The 25,586-nt window shown below is 49.1% G+C and overlaps 1 protein-coding gene across 12 annotated transcripts in view; it reads right to left on the bottom strand.

Moving 5' to 3' along the window:
• ppargc1b (peroxisome proliferator-activated receptor gamma, coactivator 1 beta) overlaps positions 1–25,586 on the bottom strand; it is a 52,974-nt gene that overhangs the window by 26,583 nt on the left and 805 nt on the right. Inside the window, exons 1-2 of one of the 12 annotated variants that reach the window (XM_085175308.1) lie at positions 5,238–25,198; positions 3,431–5,163 (exon numbers count right to left, since the gene is read on the bottom strand). The exons of 2 other annotated variants lie outside the window; for them this stretch is intronic. In XM_085175308.1, the coding sequence (XP_085031434.1) occupies positions 3,431–3,523 (93 nt within the window). In that variant the 5' untranslated portion in view covers positions 3,524–5,163; positions 5,238–25,198. Of the gene's footprint in view, positions 1–1,250; positions 25,199–25,586 lie in introns of those variants that run through there. 9 more of the 12 variants (XM_085175271.1, XM_085175280.1, XM_085175285.1 and 6 more) reach the window with 9 other exon arrangements.

Genomic DNA, 25,586 nt, shown 5'->3' with positions numbered 1-25,586 from the left:
TGCAAAAATACAATAACGTAAAACAAGCAAAATATAAGAATGGTTAAATCTGAGACTAATAAATATATGTACAATATATAATAGTATGTGCATTACTGGATGTGTATACTAAATATGTTTTTCTACGTGTCCCACACGCTATCAAACTGTTTAACTCCTCGCTGGATGGGAGAGGGAGGGGAAACGGGGGGACAAAAGAGGGGGGGACAAGTAAGCTGTAGTGCCTTTTCCCTGTGCAATAGTTTTTCTTAACATCCAACGGTGTAATAGATTCACAATACTTGAAATGTGCCGTTCCCTTGTATTCTTATTCCTATTTATTCTATTTATCCCTTTTGTATACTCTGTATTTATATATGTGTATATGTGGTATATTTCTGCTCACATTCTGCAACTTCTGTCAGTGCTGTGCTACTGGAAACTGAATTTCCCAGAGGAACCCATGGGATTAATAAAGTTTCACCTAATCTAATCTAATCTATAGGGCAGTACAGGGCTTTGTATCTACTGCTGTGATATAATGAGCGGTCACAGTCACGTGGCTTTCCGTTGCCCAGGAGGTCCACCCATTTGTAGTTAGGGCAACAGAAGATGCCTGGGACAGTTCAGCCGTAACTTTAAACTTTTCCTGCTTATACATGCTTGGAACGATCTTGTCACGGAAGTGGACATGCAACTGGATATCATAGCGTGGCTCAAGCACGTTCATCATAGTTTAACCCCTTGTTTTGCACAACGGAGTACGGCCTCACGTCTGCAGCTAAACACCCCAGTAGCTTTTGTAATAGCTTTAGCCTGGTCGGATTGGACAGCAAAGGGCTGCTTAAATGCCGCAAAGTCCTCTGCTCCTCCACTTGGACCGCTAGCGCTGACCATAACTACCGCTTGACAGACTGACCACCATACGCATACTTTTTTTTCTTCTTTTTCGAATCTTCGGATCACGTGCGTGCCGAACCGTGGAGTGGGATCGGTTCAGATTACGGATCAACCGTGATCCGTTGCACCACTACTGATAACAGCCTTCTGCTGAGCTGAGTGAGCATCTCACCACCTCACGTCTAACTATTGTTAGCTGTGGCTCTAAGATTGTTTGTGCAGGCTCGGCACCACAAACTCCTGAATCCGCTCTGACGAATTACACTCAGTTCCACTCAGCGTTCATGAAACTGTCATACTTTTATGTCTCTGGTCCGTCTGTGAAGCTCCGCCCTCCCTCGTTACTGCCACAAGCTTCAAATGTGAGCAACCTTAGCAGAGATGAAGTGAGGACCAGACACATTGTGGTCAAGGGCACGACGTGGGGAAGTGCTCGACCTCAGGCTGTTCTGTTTTGACATAGCCAAAAGTACGCTTCTAGATTCTGTTTCTTTCTTCTTCTCCTCCCCTTCGTTCCAAATCCTCATTTCATCCCCCTCTTTGAGTCTAAAACCAGAAGCCCAGGCACGAGTCAGCCAATCAGAACATTTTGATTCATTTCAGTTTCAATGTTGAGAAACAAAACTTCTGTTTTTGGTTTTTATGGGAATATTTCTGTGAGCGTCTCTTCTGCTCGCTGAATGAGCCGCATGTCAGAGACTTCCTGTCCAGCTTGACAATGCGACAAACATTGTCCGTATGCAGGGTTCGGGTTCATCCGTCCGTCGTGGCTCGGACTCGCAAGGGTTAACAAACAGAGTCCGGGTTTCTTTGGGTTACGTGCGTCGTGGAATCCGGCCCGTCTACCTGTCTCTCTTTCTTCCTGCTGGCAGATCCGTTACACTGATCTCACCTCCAGCCAACCTCTGTCACTCTGAAACCTAATCTGGCTTTATCCAGCCCCCACACCCCACCCCGCCTTCACGACTCCTCCACCTCTCAGGCAGGAAGAGCAGCAGAGGCGTGGGGCTAAATCTAGCCTGAGTATAAGAGGCTAATGATGCCAGGATGGAAATACGCACGTTAAGCTGACCAGTCTTTACCAGACTCGACAGGCCGGAGCTGTGCTAACACTCTTCCTGTTGTCCCGTCCTGCCCTCAGGTAAATTATATCCACCTGAGCTCAAGAGCCATCTGTGAGACACAGCCTGGGAGTCGCTGGACTTATTGACTGGGCTTCCTGGGATGTAGGCAGATCCAGTAAGACTTCAGATTAGCAGTAAAGGCTAAATCCGACTATACTTGGGGCTGATGGGTACAAGTCTGAGACAGGGGGGTGGGGGGGGGAGGTGTTTTTTAATTACACCCATAAACAGAAAATCAAAGCCCTGCAACAGTAGAGAACATCTGGACCCAAAGTGTGAACATTCAGACAGTGTGGAGTGACAGCGAGGTGCAGAACAGTGATGGAGCGAGGAAAACGAAGGCGAGCGGCTGGCGGATGGAGGCAGAGCCGCTGAGTTGGCTCTGCAGGGCTGCTGGGTAATGGGATCTGAGGGGGAGGGCCGATTTAAAGCTCAGGTATAAGAGTGTTGGTGGCAGCTGAGATAGCATGGAGGCCGAGCCAGCTCAGTTCATTCAGGCGGCGCCTCAAAAGTGAGAACAGAGCAGAGAGAAAGAGAACGAGGAAGAACACCCGCGGTGATGAAAGAGGAGAGTCGGCCACACTGAACTGAACTGGCTCCACTTCCAGTTGAACACACAGAGACGCTCCAACAGACCGCTGGCACAGCTAAACATGGAGAGGAAGGCCTCATCGTGATAAATTAAAGAAACATGAAGTTAAGCTTAGACCGAGTGTCCTCTGTATCCTCCACAGTTTCCCTTTCAGAGACCTGTGCTGATTGAAGTGCCACTGAGCACGCTTTATCCCTCAGTGTCTACGCACTTCCAGTCTCAGGTGTCCGGCCATCCCAGTATCTCATTCCGGAGCGCTGCAGCTCGCCCTTCAGCTGCTCTCCATCCATCAGCCCAACTCGCCTCCTCTCTTAGAGGCAGCGAAGGCTCCATGGCACTGCTGCACGAAGGTCGGCTTCAAACACACGCAGGCTGATCGATGAACACTCTTCTGTGGCCCGACTTACTGTTTAGAGTAAAAACTGAGGTAAAGGTCTGTCAGGTGCCTCTGATGGGACCTGTGTGGATGTGCGTGTCCCAGTTCTGACACATATTAATACTCCATCCTGTTATTCTTGAATCTGGGATCGTTCTTCTTGTTTTTATCTCATCACAGGAAACCCTCGCCGGCAGAACACTGCCGACCATCCACGTTCTGATGTCACACCTCTGCTTACATCACTACATCGCTCATCGCTAAAATTCTGAATTCCAGTTTTCAAGATGAAAACTGGAATTCAGTTTTCCAGATCAAATTACTTTATTTAATCTTATACCTCAGGCTTTTACTGTGAAATATACACAGCAGCAGCTGTATATTTTACCTGCCCTGTTTCTGAGCCCGCCCCGGTCTGCTCTCACCTGGTTTCCTACAGCTCGTTATTTAACCTCTCACCTGTGAAGCTGTACCTGCACCTGCTTCCATCATGTCTGTGAGGTCTTCAGGGATCAGAGGATCTGACAGGCTCCTCAAAGCTGTGCTAGCCATTAGCGGAGCTGATCCCAGCCATACGTACACACCCAACCCAAGCTCATCCACCTCCCTGTGCTCCTACAGCATTGCCTCCACCCCTCCTCCTCCTCTTACTTCATGCAGTCCACATGCTTGTTTTTGCACTGAGGTGCTTGTTAAAGGAGCAGGAGTACCCATCATGCCTTTCTGCTCCTCCTTCTCATCCTGTGACACGTTCTGAATTTTATTACTGCCCCAAATTATTCCTGTGAACTTCAACCTCACATCGCTCACACTGATCCCACTAATGTGCAACCAACCACCCTCCAGTAATCCACATTTATCACAGCCCCCCCAGCTCCACCCACCTCCACCCTGTTAATCTATATTTTCAGTCAGACACAGTTTGTAATCTCTTAACAGGATTGAGAAAATCAGAGAGAACCTCATCAACGAGGACAGGTCAGCAGGGCAGGGGATAATGAGTGCGTGTGTGTGTGTAAAGGAGGATGAAACTAACAAAGAAGGATGAAGGCTTCATCGCCAACAGGTGGATTCTGTGGGAATCTGATGGTCAGAGGTTTCCTGACCATCAGTGACAGGAAGGAGTCCTGCAGCAGATGGTGAGGTCGCCACAGTGCCCTGACATCATTGAGTCGATCTGGGATTAAATGAGGAAGACTCAGACAGCCTAAACCATCCGAAGGACGGCGGCAGGTTCTCCAAGACAGAAGCAGGAGCGCAGCAGGAGCCTCGCCTCACGTTTGACCAATGCATGGAAACCGTTTTCACCAAATCTGAGACGCCTGCATGGCGCCACACCTGCTCATTCTGAAACTGCAGCAGTTCCCCCTGACCTTAATTCAACTGTGACAGGTCAGCCAATCAGATTACTTCACTTTCATTTAAACTCACCGTCACGCCTTTTTGACCCGTCAGCCAATCAGATTTCATTAATCGAGGCCAACTATATGTTAACCCCGACTGGTCAAACTTGTTCACAAACTTATTTCAAATCTAAACTTAAAGATCTCATTTTCAGCCTCCGGACCAAACGGAGTCTGCACCTCCTCAGCCTCGCTGCCGTCCTTCCTGCTTCATAACCATGCCGTCAGCAAAACTGCAGCACGCCGCAGCAGGGCACACGCCTTCAGCTTATTATGACTAAAGAACCGCTGAGGCTCAGGAACACGTCAGACAAACAGAGCAAGGACGCCGGGAGGAAATACGATCCTTTCGCCTCGCAATGCGATATGGCGAGTCGCAGCAGCAGCGGCAGCGGTGGGCTTTAATCAATCATCAAGAGTCAAATTAGATAATGGCTCAGCGTGTGGAACCACCTGATTGCACACAAAGCCCCTACAGGTGGACTCAAACTCACAGAGGTGTAAGGCATCACTTCCCTGACCCTAAAACACCACAGACAGGAAGGTGGTGAGCTCACGGAGCGGGCTGAGGGCGGAGAAGGTGAAGTAACGAGCTGGAGGCTTGCAGGCCCTGCTGCCCTCTGCTACCGTGACATCCACGCACTCTGGACTTCTTTATCTGCTTGTCAATCAATCACAACAGCCAATCGATCAGCCTTCACTTCCTGGCACGGTCAATAACAGGAGTGGCAACAGCACATGCATCTGAGTCCAAAACAGATCCGGGAAACTTCCAGAACCAAATTCAACCTGCACCCGTCTGTAGTGTGTAGTGTGTGTCTGTCGTGTGTGTCTGTTGTGTGTGTCTGTAGCACAGCTCAGACGTGTAAACCTCATGAAACCGTGAACACTCAAAGCTAATTACACGCCTAATCACATCCTGTTTGCACTCGTACAAACGTAAACAAATCTGTGTGTGTGTGTGTGTGTTTCTGCAGGCTGCAGGTTACAGTGTGGAGCTGCATCAGTTCTTGGTCAGTTAACAACACCTACTGAGCACGCACGCACGCACACACACACACACACTCATCAGTGATCCAGAGTTCGTCTGCAGGGCACTCTCACTTCTCTTCTAATGGAACGTGTCGTGTGTAACTAATAGAAAAATCTTATCACTGCTGGACATCTCTCACATACGCACACACACATGCACACACACACGGCTGCTTTCTCAAGGTCGTTCTGAGACTCGTAGGAATTGTGTGTGTTTGAGTGTGTGATCTGCAGGAGGACAGACAGCAGTGAAAGCTTCAGGAGCATCAGAAACATCATCGCACACAAGCACTGATCATACAGACAACACCTCTGCCTCCCCTTCAATCACACACACACACACACACACACACACACACACACACACACACACACACACACACACACACACACACACACACACAGGTGTGAGTGCAGCCAGCTCATCAAGGGGTCGAAGCAAATTCAAGCTTTTAAATTCCTCCTTCTGTTTGCGTGTGTGCGTGTATGTGTGTGTGCGCATCCTCTCTCTTTCCGTAATCCTTTCCCCTCACTCTGTTTCTGTGCTCTTTCACTTCTCCTCAACCACCCACAGATCCCCACTCCTCCATCGCCTCCACCTTGTCTCACTGTAGCAGAGCAGAAAGGTGAAGCCGAGCATCACGACACACCCCTGGCCCTCCCTCTCAGTCGATGCCTCCCTGCATCCACAGAGTCACGACTCCTTAATGGTGCGAGAAGGGCAACTGAGGCGGAGAAGATGGGAACATGGAGGAAACAGCTGATGAATCTTTTTTCCTGCTTTCCTGAAAGCACCTGAATGCAACAATGGGACCTTTTTACCCAGGCTGAATCACAATGCGACGGCAGAATTAAGATATGATGGAGTACCTTTCTGTACATTTCACTCTGACTCAAACAGAGACTGACAGCTGGCCACGAGCCAAATACATCCCATCGATCAACAACAAATAATCAATCAGCTTCTTTCCAAGACCGCGGCCACTAGTCACCTTTACCACTCTCAACGCGTTCCAGACGCTGACTAATGACGCCGGTTTGTGTCTAATATGTGTTGACGCACCTGCTCCTGAGACCCAACGATCCGCTCACATTAAAGAAAGCTTAATCACCCAGCGACCCCCGAGTTTCACCGTGAACACAGTAAAACCCACAGAGCTGTGGGTCACCCATAAACACGTTAGGTGGCAGACAGACACGCTGTAAAAGACGATGATTTGAATACTTCATCTAAGATTTTTAAACCTTCTTAGGAGGATCGGGGCATGTGGCTGAAAGGTCAGAGTGCAGCCAAGAGGAAAAAGTGGCATCGTCACAAACCAGCCACGAGCATCAATTATCAGAGCTCACGTGCAGACATCAGTTCCACAGAGGACCGATTCGCAGGCTCTCATACCACTGACATCCCTGAAACTACAGACGGATCAGGACCAGCAGCTTTCCCGAGGATGCCTCAGCTCTCCGAGCAGCCCTGAAACCCACGCCGCTCCTGATCTCTCCTCTCCGAGTCTAAATATGGAAGTTATTTTTGTAGCCACGCTCGTCATCCATCTCTCCCCTCTCTCCTCAGGGAGCAGCTCTAATGCAGTGAGAGAGACGCAGGCAGACCTCCAAACATCAGCAGAGCCTCATTCCTTCTCCATCACAGACACCCACGCACTCCCATAGACACCCACGCACCCATAGACACCTACAGACATAAAACTGAAGGAAGAAAGGGAGGAGGTGAGCAGCTCTTGGGAGAAAAGGTTCAAAGTTCAATGTTCCAGTGTCACTTTATCCTTGGTGTGTGTCTGTTTGTGTGAATTGTGGGCATGTGTGAAGTTTGGGGCTGTCACTGTATCCTCCACCCCTCCTCACCAGGCCACCCCACAATTTGTTTTGTAACTCTAGCAGCTTGGACCGGGGGGGGGGCACTCTGACCTTTATCCTGGACTGTTGGTGTGTGTGTTTGTGTGTGTGTGTTGGGGCGCTGGTGTTGTGGGGTTAAAAAAGGCACAGTGAGAAACAGCTGTGCCAAAGAGCGGCACATACTAGACAGTAAATAAAAACACACAGACAGGAAAAGGCCTGGGGCTGCTCCACTCGCCTCCCACTGCCTCTGAGCCCACTCCACGTCTAACAGAAAGGTCGCAGGTTCGATCCCAGCAGTGGACATGCCCTGAGCAAAACAAAAGGCCTTCCAGCCGAACACACACACACACCATTTCAAAACAGTGCAGATGTGACACATGCTAAGCTGCACAGCTGCTGATTCTGCAGTGTGCTTCTCACACTGTAAAGATGATCCAACAGGTTTCACGCACATAGAATAAGCATGTTATATTTGCACGCATCACGGAAAGCTTCAGCCATCAGCCAGCTGATTCCTCCAATCAGGAACCCTATGTGGAGAAACAGAAACACAGGTTGACAGTGACCTCATCCATGTACCATGTGACCTGATCCCTACTGAAGCTCACCTGACCCCTTCCTCCCTGCACACCTCTTTACGTGCATCCATATTACGGCATAGAGGGCAACGACGAGCCAGCCCAGTCACACTCGGCCAATTATGGAATTATGTAAAGTTGTAATAAACTTGCAACCAATGGCTACAAAGTCCCGGAAGTAAACATGTCAGACTCTCACTGCAGAGCTGTGTGTGTGTGTTATTTCAGCTGATGGCCAAGCAGCATCATGATTAAATACACACAAATACCTCAGAGCTGTTTTACGTGAAACACCTGAAGCAGTGAAGAATCAGGAGGCTTCGGCTCAGGGTCACTAGTGCAATGCAAAAAAATGGCTAATAGCCTGCAGCTAACACTGTTCTGCAGTCCGACCATCACATGGTGTCATGTGACCTCACACAGAGGAAAGATTTCCTGTGGGTCGCTACTGAGGCAGCTCAGCCAGAAGATGGAAAACAACCCGAACTGTAAAGAGAATAATTTGAGTCTGATCACTGACCCACACTGCTGCAGGTCACATGGAACGCCTGTCTCTGCTCTGATTGGCTGTCTTCAGTGTTTGATTCAGCTCTTCATTCCTCACACATCCTCCAGATCCATCCTCATCGCCCCGTAACACACACGATGCTGTCAGAGCAGCAGCACAGTGAGCACAGCGAGCAAGCACGCTCTGATTGGTTTTGACTCGGCACTCAGAAAACATTAAACTTTCAGTCAAAAACACTTTGATTTTCTATCAGGAAAAAGACACTACAGTCCCCACAGAGAGTGTGTGTTTGTGTGTGTGTGTGTGTGTGTGCGTGCGTGCGTTAGCTGACTCATCTCATCTGTATCCTGCTAACTTGGAGACAGACGGCCGAGCCATCTGCTCACAAGGCAACAACAAATCAGTGACTTTTCCCAGCAACATTGCTCTCAGCAAGCCGCGTGATTGGCCGGCAGAAGCTGGACCTGAATATCACTGACTCTGTTTGGTGGATTCAGACTTTAAATGTTGTAAATGTGGTGCCACCGACCAATCAGGACCAACTTGCACTACACAAGAGAGGAAATCCAGAGTAATCACGCTGCATCATTAAGACGGTGTTCGACACCAGTTCCCTCACTGGTGTCGTTGTATTCTTAGTAGGGCTGCACGATTTTGCATAAAATGAGAATCATGATTTTTTTGCTTAGAATTGAGATCACGATTCTTTCATGATTTTCTTTTCCAATATAAATATTTATTGCACTTATTAACTGCACATCAACTTCGTAACAGTTGAGACTGAACATAAAAACAATAAATAAACATAAAAACAATAAATGTCTCACATTTTGTCGTGGCCGCAAAATGTTGTACTGCTTGTAATTCCGTCTCCACCGTTGCTCAACACTGCGTGTATAGAGCAGGTAGTGCAACAATAGAAAAATAGTTGCGGGACGGCGCTGTGTAGCGTTTGTCTAGGGTGTTGATCATTTTCCTAAATCCCTCGTTTTGAACAGTGTTGATGGAGCCATATCTTTAGCCAGGTGATAAGTGATAGTCTCCGTAATTTCTTTGTGCCTGCGGGAGTTCGACGGGTATGGGGAAGCGCTGTATAAGGTTCCCGTTATTGATATTTGGGTGGCTGACCGGGACGGATTTTCTCCTGTCACTTTCTTGGCCTTACAGCTTCGTCATCGCTCACGTGCTCTCCGTAGTTTTTTCTCTGCCAGCTGGCTTCTGTATCACGTGGTTTAAGGCTCCGCCCTTGTAATTTGCTGAGCAGGAAGAGTGAGCGCTTGTTTTCATGCAGATTATGTCCCCGATCAAAATGCCGTACAATCGTCATCTTTTTTTCTTTTTTCTTAAAATCGTTGTCATTTGGAAATGAGATCACACAAAAGTATGAATTGAGATCGCGATTTTCTAACGATTAATTGTGCAGCCCTAATTCTTAGAGCGTCGCAGCTGCAGTGTCAGCGCTCAAACCTCCTTAGAGTCTGGGTAATTTATATCTTGGGTTACAGACCAGTGAAGCCAGTAGATGTAAGGATTCCAGTTCTCTTTCTCAGTCTGCCTCACAAACACCACAAGATCTTCCGCACTCATCATATGACCCACTGAGATCAGGTTTAAACTCAGCCTGGCTTCCACATCTGATTTAACAAATACGACCAAACTGAGCAAATGGGAGCGATCTGCAGCTATCACCTCTGTGCAGGCCCTGTCCTTTACCGATATCCCAGAATGCATCTACCCGTCAGTACGACAGGATTACACCCAGACCAGACCTTGTTTGGGTGAGGTGAGAGATTTGCAGCTTTAACACCAAAGAAGGGTGTGTGTGTGTGTGTGTGTGTGTGTGTGTGTGGAGGGGGGGACTCTAAGTGTGTGGTAACGTAATGTTCAAGAGCGCGCACACGCACACACACACACACACACACACACAGGGTCAGTCCGCTGAGCTTCATAGTGATGACCTTTCACCTTTCAGGGGCAGACGATCTGTTGCAAACCCGGAGCTGACAACATTCATCATGCACGTCCATCTTTCTGCCACTGTCATGTAAACACACACACTCACACTCATAATTACCAAAGCTCCAAATATACGATCCAAAGCCACGGGGCTTCACACACTCCTGCAGTCAGCCAACAACATTATTCTGACAAATAACCTGTAATTCCCACCGCTGGCCGGCCGCCAACACAAACCTTCAACTCCCCCCCACACACACACACACACAGTGACAGCTAAAGCAGAAGTCGGCTGTTTGATGAGTAATTTGCTGTATTTCTCAGGATAAAACAGGCCGGTTACCTGGAGGCAGCAAAGCTAATGTGCGCTGTTGTGAGTCTGGAGCCTTTTGTGCTTTTGTTTAACCAAAAACACACAAAGATCCAAGAGGGAAAAATGTCTGGAACGCTTCATAAAGAGCAGGAAGGAATCGTCTTTAGGTGAAGCTCAAAGGAAATCCGTAAAGTCTGAAACCACGGCCTCAAATCAGATGGCTGGGAACACACCGTTTGTCCCGGCACATCACAACAAATATAAAGGAAACAATCCTCGATCGTTGCGTTCTGCTAATTATTCTCACCTGTCTAGGTGTATTTATTCAGCACTTGCAGGCTCGAGCCTCTTCATACTGTAGGGGTTAGGGTTAGACCCAGACCCAGCAGTCTTAATAATCATATCACCAGGCAATTGGCGGCATTGGAAAGGAAAAACTCCCTTTTAACAGGAAGAAACATCCAGCTGAAGCAGGCTAAGGGAGGGGCAGCCATGTGCCGCAGCAGCCTCCACCCGAGAATCACTGAGTTCATGTGTGAAGCCGAGCTGAACGAAAGGTGGCGGCATGGTGGTGCAGAGGCTGGCACTGTCGCCTCACAGGAAAGAGGTCCTGATTTCAAACCCACCGGCCTCCTCACACAGTCCAAACACATGCTCGTTAGGCCAAATGGAGACTTCTAATTGGCTGTGGGAGTCCGTGTGAATCGTGTCTCTATGTGTTAACCTTGTGACAGACCTGCAACCTGTCCAGGTGCCCCCCCCTCTCTGCCAATGACGGTTCACAAAGGCTCCAACCAAACCACCCCCTGAAGTGGAAGAGGAAGGATGGGAGGATGGGGTCACTCTCGGCCTGTAACACCATCGTGCTCACTCTGTCCATATACAGTCGAGGACAGAGGGAAGCAAGGACAGGAAGAAGGAAAGGTAAGTAAAAAGGGTGCCAACAGAATGACGGATGAAAAAAAGAGAAGAACAGCAGATAATCAGAGGTGGAAAGGAAAACTGGAGAAGCAAAGGTAACATCAACATGAGCTGTGAGCAGGGAAGGAACCAAAGAAGGGAGGAAGGATGAATTAGACGCACCTGGGTCAAACACAGAGCTGCTAGGCAACAAACGAGCAGGTACAGGTACACACACACACACACACACACACACACACACAGAGAGAGAGGGGGACACTTATTGGGTTTACTACGCCATATTGGCTGCTTCTCTCGCCTTCTGCGTCTCCTTGGAGACGGTCAGTGTTGCAGAGTTGGTCGCCACACACACACAAACACACACGCATAAACACTATTAATTATCTCCCCTCGCTTTCAAATCTGTGAATTGTCTCCAAGGAAGCGGCCGAAGTGATGAAGAGGAACAAAAAACTACTGTGTGTGTGTGTGTGCACTGAGGCAGACCTTCACTGCTCTCTACAGAATTAAAAGCAGAGTTCCTCTTTCTCTCTGTCTCTCTCCTTCTAACCTTCCTTTCCTCTCCTGTGGCCTTACATGCTCCCGCTCCTCTCCCCACTCGTTTCAGCTGTGGTGCCCTTTCCCCAGAGTAACCCCCACCCCTCAGCTGTCCATATTTGCTGATATGCAGCAGTCATGAAGGTCAGTGAGCTCTTTGCCTGAAGGACGCGCTGTCAGTGGATGCAGCGTGTGCTGCTATGCAGTAAAACATGTAAGAGCTTAGCATGGAAACAGTGCAGCTATAAATACAGCAGCCTTCCCCTGCACCACCCGCAGGTGTAGCAGACTTCACTGAGCATGTCAGAGGGCCTGGAGTCAGCTGAAGGCTCTCTGTGCCCGTCTTTTATTTATACACCGCCATCGACAGCAAAGCAGCTCATGACCTCACCTGTCCTGACAGCTGGTTTTAAAACGTTTTACTTCAGTTTTCAGTTTACACATCAGCCAATCACAGACCAGACTGAGACAGCGCTACACAGTATTAGAAAGAGCCACACAGTCCCTGTTACTACAGCCAGACTCAAACACAGACCAACACAGACCAACACAGACCCAAACACAGACCCTCACAGATGTGCTTTCCAACATTCACACTCGGATCACGGTCCAGTATCTCTCAGACTGGAGCAGTCAGGGATCAAACTAGCGACCTTCTAATTGGACTCCTCGAAGTCCTGAGCTACAGCCACCCACAAAAAAGTAATGGTAATAAAATCTTTTTATCATAATATGTCCAATGACTTCTCTCACCCCAAACTCTCAAATTCTATGCTCTCAAAAAGCTCGGCCTCCTTTTCTGAGTGGCGTTGGGAGAACTCAGCTGACTGGTGCTCAAACCTGTTTCTGTGTAATCTTTACTTGTGTTCTACACCCTCACATACGTCTGAGCAGCAGGTGTATACGCCTCACCTGGTGGGAGGGGCTCCAAGCCATCTTGCATGACCACGCAGCTTTAAAAGTTTGTGAGTCCATGAGCAGGTGATTACAGTTAATTAAAAGAAGATTGCTCCGCCCACAGACAACCCTATACTGTAAGTGAAGAGTGATGGAGGAGCTGTGTTTACAATCACTGATGTGGATGATGCAGCAGCTCTGCGTGTCCTTCTCATGCTGAGCAGTCGTGGGGTTACAGACTGCCAGTCCACTTAACCCTAACCCACTGTACCTTCATGAATGCTTAATTCTACTTTCCACTGCGGAGCTGAAGCCCGTTGAGCTGCTGGCATATTCTCCTTCAAGAGCTCATCTGCACCAAGCAGCCAGGAACAAGCTTCCACTCAGAGATCAGCAACAACATGAACACATGTATGACGGTCAGCGCTCACTGCGTCCACACTAAAACACTCTGACTTCAGAAAATTCAGACTGGATTTACACAGCAGCCAATCACAGCCTCTGGCTCTGCCTCCAGCTCACACAATCACTGTGTAACGGTGATGCTGCTGTGCAACACAAAAGTGAAAGAACATTTGTCTGGTGCTACTGCTTTACCTTTTTCACCTTTGATCGGGTTTCATAAGATCACTCTTGCACACACACGCACGTAGGTCAAACAGTGACCTCGCAAGCACAAAAACAACCACCGCTTTTCAGGCACGTCTTTTGTGCATGCCAAGTGCTCCCACACTGAAATAGAACAGAGAGACAATCACACACATGCAAGAGCTCAGCTATAAATAGGCTGTGTGTGTGTGTGTGTGTGTGTGTGTGTGTGCAGCAGATGTGGCTCTGCAGCGAGCTCCATCCGTCACTGTCAGGAGCGTGTACATGTAGCATCACGTGCACGGTGAAATGCAAAGAGAGGAAAAATAAAAACAGAGCTAGGCATTAACGTAGTGCTGCTTTAATGTTGACTCAGCACACACACACACACACACACACACACACACACACACATAAGGTACAGGGCTTCGACCTTTGACCTTGTTCCTGACTAACCCTAACCATGGACCCATCAGCCACTGGTGCAGGTATAACGCTGTTAAAGGGCACATCAGTCAGTGTCCATACTAACACTACAGCTTCCCTCCATCTGTAGCTTTCGTTATGAACGAGAATCAGAGTGTGTGAGAGAAGCTGGTTTGTGACCTGTGTGTGTGTGTGTGTGTGTGTGTGTGTGCTGCACAGTGCACGTGACGGAGAGTCTCATGCAACAGCAACAGCAGCAGCAGCAGAGCCATATAAGGTAGAAAAGAAAGAGAGAACCAAAGACAGACTTTCTGTGACCTTTGACCTGGTTTATCTCTAAATTCGGCTCCGCAGAGGTGAACCTGCTTCTATGAGGCTGACCCAACAAGTGTGTGTGTGTGTGCATGGGTGGGTGTGTGTCACTGCAGCTGTACCAAGCACAGAAAGCAGAAAGTGTGTTAGTGTGTACGTGTGTGTGTGTGCTCATCATCAGGCGTAAAGCTGCAGAGCTTTGAACTTCCCAGCTGTCCCATCAAAAGATCTGCTTCCTTTCTGTGTCTGACACACACACACACACACACACAGAGATCATTTTTTTCTGCATCTGTTCCTGTCACATCTCCTCTGTCGGTTCTGCTGTTATGAAACAAGTATTTTTAATCCTTCGGCAGGTAAACTAAAGATTCAATTAAAGTAGGAGAGAATAAATATGAAGCTTTAATAATCCCAGCAGGATGCACAACAGCAGCACACACCGAGACCTTAAAATGATCATTTGATTTTTTCTTTTCACTGCAGAATTTAATTCATATTTAAATATAATACTTTTCTTCAACAACCTTCTAAACCAGGAGCACCAACAACTGCAGTTTCTCGGGTGTCCAGCAGAGGCAGCAGTGAGTCAGTCCCACAGACTACCACGTTAAAATAAACATGTTTACAGCCGGACACAGAGGGTTTTAGCCTGTATAGATAATTTCCCTATTTATAACGGCTGTATGCATTTCAAGTATTAGGGGCATGGCCTCTTTGACTGACAGGCGGATGGCGATGCAGGCAGCTGTAGCTGCTAGCTGTCATGCCAGGCTTCACCTGACCTAAAGACTGTGTTCGTGTTATCTGATAACTCTCATTCAAATGTGGTCTCTTAATAAAGAAACATCATGGGTCCAAAAAGCTGAAATCAAAGCTGCAAAAGGAGACGTCACAAACCAAAGGCTGATGTCATGGTTACTGACATCACTAAGGAGCTGCTTGTGCAACAAACAGAGATTGCGTTGTTCATATTCGGGAAAATTATTCACGACGGCTCAAACAGACACTGTGGAAAACAGACTGTCAGAGTGTCTGCAGACACCCGTCACCTGGCCTTCACACACGCACGCACGCACGCACGCACGCACGCACGCACGCACGCACGCACGCACGCACGCACGCACACACACACACACACACACACACACACACACACACACACACACACACACACACACACACACACACACACACACACACACACACACACACACGTCCAGCGTGTGTGTGTTGCAGAAGAGTATTATATTTTATATATGAAATGTGAATTTATTTACTGCAGCACTTTCAGAGCTACCTCTGTGTGTGTGTGTGTGTTGTTCATAGTGTCAGAGCGACCTTCACGCCACCAGCTCACACTATTACTACACTACCCTGATTCCTCTGTTTTATATACACATACACACATAAATCTCACCGTCACCTGCGGAAACACACACTTCACCCGGTGGGATGGACTGTGGCTGTGCGGCATGTCACTCTGTAAATTTGCACATTTGTGGGTGTTTGATGTGCGAGTGTGTGTTTGTGTGTGAGTGTGTGTAGGATGTTCTTATGCAAGCGTTAGTCATCCCTGCAGTCTCTGTACCAGAGTACGGGAGCAGATCTGCCTCCAGTCAATCATACACAGCAGGAGTACCTACTGCAGTACTGCAGTAAGTACTCCTAGTACTAATGCAGGGATTGATTGACAGCTGGCGAGTTGCTGTGTTACCTCAGAGTTCAGAGAGAACTTCAGGGCCGTGTCGCTAACCTCCCAGAATCCGGAATCATCCGGCAAACCTGCACTTTTCTCTGCGGCTGTTTAAACATCCCACTCCACACTGTGACCCCCTGCAGTCTATCACAGAGTTTTTAACAGAGAAACGACTGAGGTTCCACCTGGAGTCATTGCATACCCCCCCAACAGTGCTTCCTTGACCTCAGTCGGACACATCCAGCACTTCACCGGCTCCAACATGGCTGCCAAGGAGAGCATTACATCACCTCAGAGCTCTGTATGCTGCTGCTGTATGCTCTGCATACTAACGTGCAGGCAGCCATGCAGAAACAGACCCTGGATTTGAAAGGACTTCTGCAGGGGACCTTAAATGAAGGCGAGGGCAGTTTCCAAGAAAGCTAAAATCTGTACAGATGGAGGTTCTGGTGCGCTGGTGGCTACAATCGAGGAGGCACACCGCCAGCGAGCAGGGCAAGCACAGAAAACTCCAGAAGGCTTTTCTCCGCTGGTTTCCGAGGAGTTCACACACTGAATAAAGAACCGGACCACGGCCGCTGCTTTTTGATTGCACCAGAACACACACAAACACACAGGGTGGAGGCGGTGCGCTACGTTATCACACAATATGGGAATAACAACATCCAAACACACACGCCACAAAGAGAGCAGGAAGGCCGGCTCTGACCGCGGTATAAAACAGCAGAGAGCCAGACTGGGCCAGACCAGTACTCCAGCACCCACTCATCGATGCCTGTTAAACAGAAGTGCTGCAGAGCCTGTGGACTAACCAGGTCAAATGATTAAATATGGGACCTGCTCGGCAGCAGGCCTTCCTACAGCTCTGGTGTCCCAGTAACGAGCAGACAGAGCGTGCAATAAATGTAAGTGCTTTTGAGCGCATATAGTCAAGCTAAATCCCACATTTGATTGACTAAACATCCATCACACACACACACACACACGTATGTGTCATGGTAAGAGAGTGTGTGTGGAAGTGGGATACAGGAAAGAGAGGAAATAATGAAAGGCAGCGGAGCACGAGGAAGGAAAAGAAAAGTGTTCATATGAAGAGAAGCTGCTGCGAGATAAACAGGAGTGAAAGATGTGCAGCGATTGGAGTGACGGGTGTGCTCTGCAGATAAACCTCCAATGAGCACACAGAGAACATGTCCAGCCAACATTCAAAAACTCTTCCCCTCAGCCTCAGCAAAAACCCTCCAACACGGCCGAGCAGGAAACCAGCATGAAAGCTCCACCCAGGAGGCCCCGGCCTGCCCTGCTCCACTTGCGCTCCAGAAGTCCAGGTGATCAGTGTCAGGACGAGCGTTCACTGTGAAGTTGCATGATGCTTCGTTTCGTTTCTGCTAAACTTCAAATTATGAGTTAGCCAATCAGATCACGTTTATTTATGTGCACCAGCCAATCACCACTGAGAGCCCGATGGGCTGACCCGCTCCATTTGGCATCAGGACGAATGATCACCATCACCACACACACACACACACTCAGCTTTATGTCCAACTCCGACGGTTGCCATGGTGATATATGTATGATTTCATTCAAAACAAGAGGATGAGATTTAGCCCAGTGTGACTGATTTATGTGTTTTTAGATCAAGAGGCTAACGGCGTTCTCACAGGAGTAATAATGTGCATGTTTCAGTTTCTGGCTGCACAAATCCAAAAATAAAATCAGCCTTCAAACTCTGACCACCTGATCACCACTTGATCATAGCCTGGCTCAGGTAAACCCAGCTGAGTAAACTCAGGAAACGAAGACACGCACAGCTGCTCGCTCACGCGTGTTTCGACACATATTCGGACAAACAGGAATGCGGCCCATTACTCCATTGCTTCATACCAATAACCAGGCTTGTGCCAATAGCACGCCCGCCTGATTGTGCAAGACTCACAAAGGTTTCAGGTACAGACAGCGTTGGCGTGGTGCTGCTTTGTATGTGCCAACTGTAACACTGTAGCAGTAACGATGTCACCACAAACTCTCAATATAAACATGTAACAAAATCACTTACACGTGTTACCGATACTTTATTGATTTTAATCACGATCAGTGACAGCTGTTACTGAGTCAGCTGCTCCTCACTCCTCACTGCAGTGTGTGTGTGTGTGTGTGTGTGTAACATAGCACTGGAGCACTGAGCTCTGCGGTCACGCAAGCCTGAGCAGCGTTCAGGAAGTGGGTCAGTGAGAGAGGCAGGGAGGGAGGAGTGGTGAGGAGGTCAGTTAGGAAAGGAGGGAGCATGTTGGGGTGTAAATGTGAGCAGAACATGAAGTACGAAGGAGAAGACACTGGAACGTTTCCATGTGGAAAACAATCCTGTTTTACTGGGAGCATGTGCTCACACGTTACACATGCAGGCTAACGTTGTGTGTGTGTGTGTGTGTGTATACGCATGTGTGACACTGAAGGCCTCACCCTACTCTCTCTCTCCTTGCCGCATGCAGGTAAGAGCCTGCTTACTTACAACCCACACACATGACTCACACACACACACACACACACACACACACACACACACACACACACACACACACACACACACACACACACACACACACGTCTAAAGTTTCCATCACTCTCCTGAGCCCTTCAGTGAAAGCAGTGGGTGTTTATGACCTATTATGTTACATCACACTATGGTGAGACTGCGTCACAGTTGCATCACATCTGGACTCTGCCAGAGCACCGCGTTTCTACTTGGTGATGAGTTCCTGCATCGGGCGGCTAGCCGGCATCTGCGAGGTCGTACTCACAGGAAGTCGAGCTGACGGCTCTGAATGAGGCCGATATCTGTCCTGTGAGGTGACAGCAAGGACACGCATCTGTCGCACCAAACCTATTTATAACACACACGCGCACACACTCCTCTCTATTACTCTACTTTAAAACCTAGTCCTTTTATAGTTATTTTTAATTGTTGTTTCCTTCTTGGATAAAAGGCACCAAAGTGTGTGTGTGTGTGTGTGTGTACTGAACCATATCTGTGTGCTGACTGTGATGGCCTGAGTTCCTCAGTAACTGAGCTGATAAACAGTGTGCATGTTCACACCAGCCTGAGCACGCCTTCCCCTGGCACATGGTTACTACGGCTATATGCCATGCAAGCGTGTGTGTGTGTGTGTGTGTGTGTGTGTTTGTGTGTGAGCTCTCTCTCCGTGCTCGTTTACACCATGGCATGGAAATTTCCTTTAACCTTTTCTCTCATTTACACCAGTGCCCTTGAGAGTAGTCACACACACACAGCCTACGTGGCGATAGAGGGCCCAGCCGTCCTTCTGTTGATACTATAAACTGTGTGTGCTTAGCTCATAAAACCATCAAATCTGCTTATCAGTCAGATGATTATTACTACAAATACTACTACTAGTCACAGTACTATCAGCCTCCTGCTTACAATTACTACAAGCACACAAGTACTCGGCCTCCTGCTGCTGTGTGTCTGACCAAAACAACACAAAGCAGTGCTTCACACTTGACAACAGCTACATCAAACAAGTATTTATATTACGATCGTGGCTCAAGAGTTGGGAGTTCACCTTGTAATCGGAAGGTTGCCGGTTCGAGCCCCGGCTTGGACCCGTTGCCTACTGGTGGTGGTCAGAGGGCCCGGTTGCGCCAGTGTCCGGCAGCCTCGCCTCTGTCAGTGCGCCCCAGGGTGGCTGCGGCTATAATGTAGCTTGCCATCACTAGTGTGTGAATGGGTGGATGACTGGTTGTGTAAAGCGCTTTGGGGTGACTCCTTAGTGACTAGTAAAGCGCTATACAAATACAGGCCATTTACCATTTACTACTACTAGAAAACAGCTTCTAAAGCTTCTACTACTCAGTGGAGTACTCTTGCTCTTGCTGTTTACTATACTGTTGCCAGTACTTGTTTCAGTTGTTGCCACAACTTGTATCAGTTGTACTTTGTGTGCTGCAGTATAGTATTATATTCATACTATGCCGCTGCAGAACTACTGCAGTATTTTGTAGGTACTTGTTAGCAGCAGTGAGGTGACTTTTATCCCCTGAGAAGGTTCAGTAAGGTGGAGCAGCTGCTGGGTGGTGGCGGTGCTACAACGTGGTTCACGGTGAGGAGTGAGCGAGCACTGGATGCAGACACGTGTGATTGGACGGAGCTGAACGCTGCTGTGCGCCCTGAATGTCCTCTGCTACAAGGAGAACGTATGACAGGCTGCTTCGCACAGGTATGAATACAGGTGTGTACAGGTGAGATTGTGGCATGCCCTGTGGTATGCCTCAGCACAGAATACTTAAAACTTCCTATCATGCGCAGCTGCCACCGGCTGGGAAAAGATGTGCCGAGGCTAGTCCAGGTGTGCCAAAAGTTATTACTGCGAGCACTACGACACGAGTGACAGCGAGGAGGTGCAGCTTTAACTCGGTCCAGACGCTCAGAATTAAAGAAGCGCTGATCATGCTTCCGATGACATGTTGGTTCAGGTATGAATACAGGGGTAGTGCAGCGTTTGAAGCCCGGAGACGTACTTTTTAATTGCACAAAGCGGCTCGCCCTCTGCTCTTCTTCTCTGACACTCGCAAGGCCTCCTCGTCCTACAATCGCATGTGCATGTGTGTGAAAGTACGAGCGCGGTGATGCTTGAACTAAGGAGAAGACCTGTTTCAGGACTGCACCGCGAGCCTTCACCCCTAAAACCACCTTGTAATCCTTAACTCACGTAGCATGAGTTGTAATCTCAGCCAGTAATTCTGCTGGATTACAGGATGGAGCGACACTCGGGTACCAGGGTGCAGCTGATGTTTGTGTCCTCCCATCGCAGACATCTTTACAGCTCCATACCTCCGAGTCGATGTCAGCCCAGCCAAAACATTGGCAGCGTGACAACGAGAGAGAGAGAGAGAGGCGCCCAGGCCTCGCTGATCAGCAGCAGACACATTTCACAGACAGAGCCTCACCCACCACAAGTCTGAGCTCAAACCCAAGCATCGTCAAAGCCTCTGTAGTGCTCACGCTGCATGAAGGTCCACTCGGCGCGGCAGCAGAATCTGTTTCCTAAATGTGTCACATGCTTCCTCCTGTACAGATGACAGGCTTCACACTGTGCTCGTCACCTAACTGCCTTTATTTTAAAAACAGACAGGCCTCGGCCGTGATAAATCAGGTAAGCGACACAGAGAAGTTGAAGGAAGTAGGGCAGGCGGCGAGCTCTGCGACCTCCGGGCCTCCATGTTTCCCTCCGCAGCCCTGAGCTGGAGGCTGGATTCCCTGTGCTTCACCTTCCTATCAGCCTGCTACACAAAGCCACAGCAGGAGCAGGTGCACAAAGACAACCAGCCTCACACTCGTGTTGACACTATCAATCCCGACACCGGGTCCCTGGGAAGAATACAAATCACCTGTACAGGTTAGATAAGGACGTTCATGTGGAAGCATCCACGCTCGGAAAATTTAGGAAAAAACCTCTGATGTTACGAGGAAAGACATATGCACGCCTTACTTTACCACAGGAAACGTCCTGTTCCTGGCATTAAGTAAGGACCACAGCACCACAATCAGATCCTCATCAAGCCGATTGTGGACCACACAGCACACGGCTCACAGAACCAACGAACAGCTGCGGAGCATCTTCTTCCTCTCTGCACGCCGCAGGACCCCCGCCGCCACCACAAGCACACAACTTCACAGCCAAAGACCCGCAAACCTGCCCCACTCAAACCTCATAATGACACCAGGGTCCTGTGTGCCCATAATTCAGCTCGCCTCATTCACAGTTACCCTCAGCATCATCATCAGCTGACTCTGAAGTGACAGAGTGAAGCCAAAACTGGTTCAAACTAGAAGTCAGAACAAAGCTCCAGTACCAAAGGACATCCCTGCTTGCTGCTGCTGCAGCGCCGTGGTTACTGTTTTGATGGCTTGTGATGATTTAAATGGAGTTATGTGAGCTGAAGCTCTGAAGGAGTCAGAAAAATAGAAGAGCTGAGAAAAGTGTGAGCTATGGCACAGCCTGTAAGGCAGATTATCTGCATTAAAGCAACAACCTGGAACCTGGCCCCAATGAACAGATTTACACGCTGAACATGTGCATGTGAGAGAGGATTGCTGACACATTTATTCCACTACAAGATCCTCCGGAGAGCTCAAAGTGACCAAAACAACCCACAGCACGACCAACGGCTCTCAGCCACAGCTTCAGGAGGAAAATGATGCGCACGAAGACAGCGGACTCAAGTGGTTAAAGAAGAAGCTCTGAGCAGCTGTGAGATCAGTAAGCCTCTGCTAGCCCCGTTTATGGAAACTGGGCTAAAGGTGACGCTGCCTCAACTACTCCAGAGCGTAAACACAAAACGGCACATTATGAAGAGGTACGCTCGCCCAGCCTGAATCTGGAGGTCAGTGCTGATTATCTGCAGGAATATGTGACACCACTGAATGACCGTGAGGATCAGAGCACCTGAACACTCTGGTGAGGCTAACGCAGCATTAAACAAATCACCAAAATCTCATCTGTGACGCTGAATCATTCATTACAGAGAGACCGCTCACCTGCAGAGCGCGCGCACACACACACACACACACACACACAGTCGTTGAAGGTGGCCGGGCTCTAAGGCGGATTCCTGATGAACCTCAGAGGGATTTGAGAGGAAGAAACCAAATTCCCAACACACACACAACAGGAAACACGATCCACACCACCATCAGCAGGTCTGCTCTCATTGGCTCGGAACCTGCCCACTAACCGCTGATTTCCTGTGCCCTGAGCTCGGTCTGGCAGGTGTTCCAATAGCCACATCGAGTTACTGCAGTGTGTATTAGCAGCATGGTAGACACACACATTGCTTCTGGATACACGTTGCATCTAAAACTGCCACTGTGTGTGTGTGTGTGTGTGTGTGTGTGTGTGTGTGCGCGACAGGTGAGTCACTGCAGGGCTGCAAGCTGTACACACTGCACTGCAGCACTGCACATCACGACTCCCACAGACAGATAAAAGAAGGAGAATGGCCAGGAGAAATGGAGAAAACCTTCAGAGATGTAGATCCTGTCTGCTTCTGGCTGTGATGCCTGCATCCATCGCTGCCTTGGAACTTCAAAGCTCACCTCTGTCAGAGTCCACCTGCAGACTGATGTGGTTTATGTCGGGCAGGCTGAGCATCACAGGAGGAACACACCTGCTCTGGTTCTCACGATCACTGCTCCTGGCAGCTATTTGTGCACTGACGCCACACACGCACTCAGAGGCATGGTGGCGATGGGCTAAATCTCCATGAAATGAACACGATAAACAGCACAGAGCATTTTTCAGCTTCATCACAGCTCTCATGTGGCTTTGGGCCCAGACTGCTTCACAGAGTGTGTGTGGGGCCTTTTTAAACTCAGCTGTGAGCAGCCACTGATCCTTTTCATGATGCTAACCACACAATTGAAAGCCTTCACACCAAGAATGGTCCAAACTTCAGCTGAGAGACTGTCTAAGCTGCTTCCTGCACAGCACCAGGTCAGCCACGAGTGTGCTGCTGGTTGGTGTGGATACCTGAGAGAACGTCCTGATGCTCAGCGTCCTCGAGCTTCAAATATCTGGAGTCTGAGTGGAGCGTCTCACCCAGCGCAAACACAGCGGTGAGGCTGGTGGGGCACGTCTGCTCCAACCCTAAACTGAGCGCGTTCAGACTTTTCTGCATGCTTCAAGATTTATTTCAGGAGCACAGAACGTTTTTTACGACGCCTACAAACAGGTGCAGCCACTTCAGTGCCCCGTGACCTCAAGACACATGCAGTGAAGACGGGAACGTCTGCCTATGTGTCCCCCCGTTTCCTGACATCAGTCGACACACGACTGTGGCTGCAAGGTCACTAAACGCACAGTCGCCAAGCCGAGCTAATCGTTGACCAGCTACAGTGAAACAAGGTGAGTGTCCTCGAGCCGGCCCTGCCCAGAGTCCAGCTGCAGCCAGCTGCTCATTTTACACACCTGATCCAGCCGGCAGCCTGATGGCGCTCAGCACCGACTCACCCGCAGCCCCTGTGATTGGGGTTGGCTGGCTGGCCCAGGCTTCCACAGTTCATTTAAGCTCTGAACAAGCTGCTTGCAACAAGCAGCTTGTTCTCTCCCAGCACACGTCAGCTGACTCAGTTTGATCAAAAATCACATTTTGCAGTGAACGTTTCTCCAGCTGAGAGCGACCTGTCGCACGCCGCTCGCTGGGAGGAAACACTGAAGGACGGCATCAGCCCTGACCTTTCAAACACTGAGCCGTCTGCTGCTTTGCTCATCGAGAACTCAAAGCAAACTGGGGAAATGCTGTGGAGCAGTCAGAGTTAGTGAAACAGCAGACACAGAGGCTGCAGCAGGCAGGGAGCAGGTCTAAGACAGGCGACAGGAAAAGGAAATGACAAGCTTGAGTATGAAAAGAGAAGAAGAGAAGCACGAGGAGGTGGAGGAGGGGAGGAGGCGGTGCTGGCACTCGCCTACGTCACGGTGACGCCCCCTACCCCCCTCCCTTCCTCCACTACAGCTCACATGACTGCAGCGGGCCTGTTCTGTAACTCCGGTCACGAGGAGAGAGTAGTATTACAATGAGCAGCCGGCAGGGGCGAGAGCCATCCACACACATTGAGAGAGAGAGAGCAGCCTGCTCCAATAACCTCAGTAAATATTAACACGTTCATGCACCTCAGAGCACCAGCACCTTATCACTCTGTACAGGACCCACGTAGGGATAGCAACAACCACCCGATTGGTTCGTCTGCTCTTTATCTCCAAGGACTCTGCAGCCCAGCCTCACAGGACACACGTTCACATCGCTGTCCCCGCCGCTCCACGCCAAGCTCCGACTCCATTTTGTTTCAGAGCAAACTTGTTCATGTTCTGCTCGCACGTTTCAATCTCAGTTCAGCCACACACGCTCAGAAGCACCAGAGACGTGTGGCTGCTCACAACACAGCTCAAGACTGTAGAGTGTGTCTACCAGCTGGAGACACACGTAAACATGTCATACACACAGCATGGACACTCACACACCAGTACACACATGTGTGGGATTATATTTACTATGATGTGTGTGAGGGTTGCCCCAGGCTGTGTGTGTGTGTGTGTGTGTGTGTGTGTGTGTGTGTTACAGTATGTGTGTGTGTGTGTGTGTGTGTTACAGTATGTGTGTGTGTGTGTGTGTGTGTGACAGTATGTGTGTGTGTGTGTGTGTCAGTATGTGTGTGTGTGTGTGTGTGTGTCAGTATGTGTGTGTGTGTCAGTATGTGTGTGTGTGTCAGTATGTGTGTGTGTGTGTGTGTGTCAGTATGTGTGTGTGTGTGTGTGTGTCAGTATGTGTGTGTGTGTGTGTGTGTGTCAGTATGTGTGTGTGTGTGTGTGTGTGTGTGTGTGTGTGTGAGAGAGTGTGTGTTACAGTGTGTGTAAAAGTACATGTAAGTGTATAAATAGTCCACAGTCTCCCCTGTATACACACACACACACTCACAGTAACCTGCTTAAGCTGCCAATCAGCTGTGACAAATCCCCCCACCGTCCCAGCCTCGCGGTCAGCCCGATCATCTCCACTCACGCGCACATGCACAAGGAC

Source organism: Neolamprologus multifasciatus, chromosome 2 (genome assembly GCF_963576455.1).
Source record: "Neolamprologus multifasciatus chromosome 2, fNeoMul1.2, whole genome shotgun sequence".
Classification (NCBI taxonomy): Eukaryota; Metazoa; Chordata; class Actinopteri; order Cichliformes; family Cichlidae; genus Neolamprologus; species Neolamprologus multifasciatus.
Note: the sequence above shows the minus strand (reverse complement) of the source record. Positions and strands in the feature narration are given on the sequence as shown.